Here is a 4,622-nt window from a genome sequence, read left to right on the forward strand (position 1 = left end):
CTCTGTTTTAGCTCCAGAGTGAGACATCTCACTTCTGTTCAATCTTTGTTGGGAGTTGCACATGCTCAGTACCTAGGTAAGGACTATTAGCCAGTCAGGAGCAGAGTATGAGGGTCCTGACGTACCTAGGTAAGGACTATTACCAGTCAGAAGCAGAGTATGAGGTCCCTAACAGTACCTAGTAAGGACTACTAGCCAGTCAGAAGCAAGTATGAGGCCCTGACAGTACCTAGGTAAGGACTACTAGCCAGTCAGAAGCAGAGTATGAGGGCCCTGACAGTACCTAGGTAAGGCTACTAGCCAGTCAAGCAAGTATGAGGGCCCTGACAGTACCTAGGTAAGGACTACAGCCAGTCAGAAGCGAGATGTAGGGCCCTGACAGATCCTAGGTAAGGACTACTAGCCAGTCAGAAGCAGAGTATGAGGGCCCTGACAGTACCAGGTAAGACTACTAGCCAGTCGAAGCAGAGTATGAGGGCCCTGACAGTACCTAGGTAAGGACTACTAGCCAGTCAGAAGCGATTATGAGGGCCTGACAGTACCTAGGTAGGACTACTAGCCAGTCAAGCAGAGTATGAGGCCTGACATACCAGGGTGGAAAAAAAAAAAAAAAAAGGGCTACTAGCCGTCATAATTGCCGAGTATGAGCCCTGTACCGTACCTAGGTAAGGACTACTAGGCTTTTTCACTTTGTAAACCTGTAACATGCACAAAAAGATATATAACACAATAAAGGAAGGGAATAAAGCCTAAAAGCATAATATGAGCACTTTAAGTCATAATGCTGAAACTGTTGTGATTAAACACTGTGGATGACATTTAATTAGGATAATGAGTGTGTGAAGGTTTTTATCCTTCATCAACACAAACACAATGTCCAACATGTCCAGCACACACAGGGGGCCTCTCACCAACTCCATGTTGATCTCAAAGGGGCCCAGGGACTGACACTCGGGACAGGAGCCCGGCTTCACCTCCTGGTTCTGGGACTGGAAGAAGGGTCCCAGCACAAAGTTGCACTTGTTACAGTTGTACTTGACCATGCCGAGCTGAGGCAGGACGCCAGTGCAGCTGCTCACCACGCCGCTGGTCCGGATCAGCTGGTTCAGGTGGAGCTGCCTGAAGGGGACAGAAGAACAAGAGACGATTTGTTGCCCGATTTTATTTTTAGCTTCCTTCTGTTCCCTTCTTTGTGTAAAACTTGGGTTGGTGGACCTTAAAGTCTGCACATCATGCATTATTTACCATTCCATCTGCTCATTTTGATTCGGACGTTTGCACTGCGCGCAGTAGATAATGATTCATGCAGTGTTTGTGTATAAAGCACATAAATCTATTTTATTTATGTAACCCCAAACTACTACTTTGCCCCAGAGGGCTTTACAACCTGCAGAACATACGGTCCTCTGTCTTTAGATCCTCCACACAGACACAAATATTTCAGGTAAAAAAGTAGAAACCTTCTGTTGCTTTTTCATGTCATTTAGAAATTATTGTGATTACGGGTTGCAGACTTGTAAATAGCGTATACGTCAACATCCAAGTCAGTTAAAGGTGCCCCGCCACGCGTATTTCATGACTTTGTGGTTATGTCTGAAGTTCTACCATGGACCTGTGGTTACCTTGTTTCAAGCCATTCTAGCGTGGTATACAAAGCCTGCAGGAAGACTCATTAATATTCAACCAGCTAAGCTGCTGGACTCTGATTGGCTAACAGCTAGCCAATGAGAGCCTGGCTATCAGCATCCTTTACCAATCTCATGAATATTAATAAGCTCAGGCAACAGCTCTTATTTCTTTTCAGTGGCCACACACACACACACACCACACACACACACACACACACACACACAGTTTTGTGAGGCAGGGCACCTTTAAGTCTAGGAAACTTGTATGTCTCTGAATACTCTGATAGACACGACTTGGCACTTAAGATGGAAGTGTTTGCAAACCAAACAAACGTGAAAGGTGTCTTTTAATGTAATTAAATCCAATTTGTATGCATATATTATTAAAATCCCAACATGACCCACTCTAATCACACATCCATGTTGGCAACATGAACGCAGCACTAGCAACAGGAGAACATCCTCCTCCCTGACAGACGATGCTGTTCATGTGAAGAAGACAGAGTTCAATGTTACCTGAGGGAGCGATCTCCTCACCACGGCAGTTGCAGATGCGGCCGTGGATCTCATGGCAATGCTGGTATTTGGGGTACATGGCCAGCACACTTCTTTAGCTGCTTCATCAAAACCTGACAACCACCACACACACACACACACACACACACACAACACACACACACACACACACACACACACACACACACACACACACACACGTTGGATTTAAAGACCAAGAAAAAATTAAAAGGATCCATCGCGGTTGGTTCTGTTTAGTCAGAGTGAAACGACTGCTTTCACACCAGTCTGAACCCCACCAGCAACCTGAAAGATCTGTAGTCGGAGACAGAAGGCCCTCACAGGCCTTTTTTTTTTTTGAATGATTTCTTCTTTGGGACAGTGTCTTTGAATAAATTACAATAAAATTGTAATATCACTAAAAACAACAGGACTGAACTTACTTTCAGCATCTCAGTTGGAGCCTCTGGTAGGAAGTAGGCCAAAACATGCTCTCTGGCTGCGAGGTCTTCATAGTTCACAACCAGACTCTCCTTGTTCTCTGGAATCCCAGGTGAGGATGGTTTAGACATGTTAGACCTTAAACTTCACCGTACAGATGAAGACACAAATACAAATACAGTTCAACAAGACCACACCAACACTACCTTTGCACATGTCGCTGATCTTCTCCTTGAAGACGTTGTGGCCATTCTCGTCCACGTGGGTCCGCAGGAAGTTCTTGAAACGGTTGTAGATCTCCAGCCTGGGAGCCGCCATGGACACCCACTCCCTCACAGTGTGGCCCTGCAGATGGGGGGGAAAACCGTCAGACCCCCGTACCACCGCTGAAAAGTACCAGTCTGACAGGAAAATAACACAGTACTGCATCTGAACTTTCATTATTGTAGCAGCAGTATTCCAACCTTCATGTCCTCCAGGTTCTCGATGCTCTCGATCATTTCCTCTTCCTCTCCGTCTGCAACGCCCTCTGCTGCCCGCTCAGCCAATCGCCTTCTTCGAGCCGCCGGGCGCTCGTCATCCTCGTCTTCGCTATCTAGACACAGTGAAATACACAAGTTATTCACCCAATCCCCTCGGCCACCCTGGACCCTTAAAAAGACACCTCTGCCTAACACCTGTCAGCTTCTTTTCATGTAGGATGGTTTTTGTTCTAAGTACTGACAACAATCATATATCCACCCTTTTCCTCTCATGCCTTTTACACCTTTTATCCGTCTATTATATTTATGCTTGTAATATACATACAAATCTGCTCTTTGTAAGAGGAAATTAAAAAAGTTAATGTATTTTGTAAATCCTCTAATTATTCTTTGTTATACTTGTATATGGGGGGTGATGCTGCTCCAGGATTTGTAACTACAGTTTTATAGATATGTAGAATGTTTCCATGGGGACAGTGAGTTAGCTGTGGTCTACAACTTGAGCATTGTTATTTTTAGCCTCCATTTGTCAAATTGTCTCCATTTGAAGTATGCTGAATTAACAGCTCCTCTGGCAACTTCTGCAGTTATTTTATTAATGATTTCTTTTATGATTCCTTGAATTTATAACGTTAATTTGCAATAGATTAAGAAATCAAATCCCCTGAAACTGTATACGTGTTTCATGCTTCTAGCGGTCAGCCCAGTTGGGGCGGTGTGGATGGGGATATTGCACAATTGCATTCTGGGCACCTGTGCAATTATTGGTTTGCTACAGGACCTGAAAGTGATAAAAAGAGATGTTTTTAAAAGTGAAGACTAATCTACAGCCATAGAGCAAGACTAGAGAAGAGAGGAAGTTCTTGTTCTTGGAGCAGCATGGACAACTAGACAGTCGCGGGGACTGTCTGCACCGCACCGAGGCATTGGTCGCCCTGGGGCTGGGTTTTACCGAGTTATGACTCAGCAAAGTTGTTGATAACTGGGCCAAATCAGTAGGCAAAACTACAGTAACCAACTTCCTGTTGTATTTTAAAAACAGCCCCTCACCGTAGAGCAGTCCTCTCCTCAGCCGCCCGCTGACGCCCTGCTCCCGGTCCCGCCTCCTCATGGCCTCCTCAGCGGCGGCTCGGGCTCCAGGCGACAGCTCTGACAGATCCTCGTCGTCCAGGTCCAAACCCTCCGCCTCGTACTGGTCCAGAGCCGGGATGGCTCGGTAATCCCTGGACGGAGAAAACACTCATTGTCAGCAAGCCCCAAAACATCCGACACAACGTAAACCTGCTGTCTGAGATTCAGACCAAAGCCAACCCCCGTCCTCACCTCTCCATCCCGTCCCCAATCAGCTCCTCTCCGTCCCCGTCTTCCTCCTCCTCTCCGGGCAGGGGTCCGTCCCCCAGCAACCCCTCAGACTCGTCCTCGAAGGGGGGCAGGTCTCGCCCGGGGCTGGAGGTCATGTCTCCTCTCCTGGAGGCTCGGCTGGGGCTGGTGGCCATGTGGTACGACTCGGAGGAATCCTGTCCACACACACACACACACACACACACACACACAC

General features: G+C 46.8%; 1 protein-coding gene across 1 annotated transcript in view; it reads right to left on the reverse strand.

The window, feature by feature from the left end:
• The window catches only part of mcm2 (minichromosome maintenance complex component 2), an 11,342-nt gene that overhangs the window by 5,024 nt on the left and 1,696 nt on the right, over positions 1-4,622 (reverse strand). The window contains 8 exon segments of the mRNA XM_032514727.1: positions 912-1,171; positions 2,169-2,234; positions 2,237-2,257; positions 2,584-2,685; positions 2,792-2,930; positions 3,050-3,180; positions 4,118-4,290; positions 4,391-4,584. Coding sequence (XP_032370618.1) covers positions 912-1,171; positions 2,169-2,234; positions 2,237-2,257; positions 2,584-2,685; positions 2,792-2,930; positions 3,050-3,180; positions 4,118-4,290; positions 4,391-4,584 — 1,086 coding nt within the window.

This window comes from Etheostoma spectabile, chromosome 4, assembly GCF_008692095.1.
Source record: "Etheostoma spectabile isolate EspeVRDwgs_2016 chromosome 4, UIUC_Espe_1.0, whole genome shotgun sequence".
NCBI lineage: Eukaryota > Metazoa > Chordata > Actinopteri > Perciformes > Percidae > Etheostoma > Etheostoma spectabile.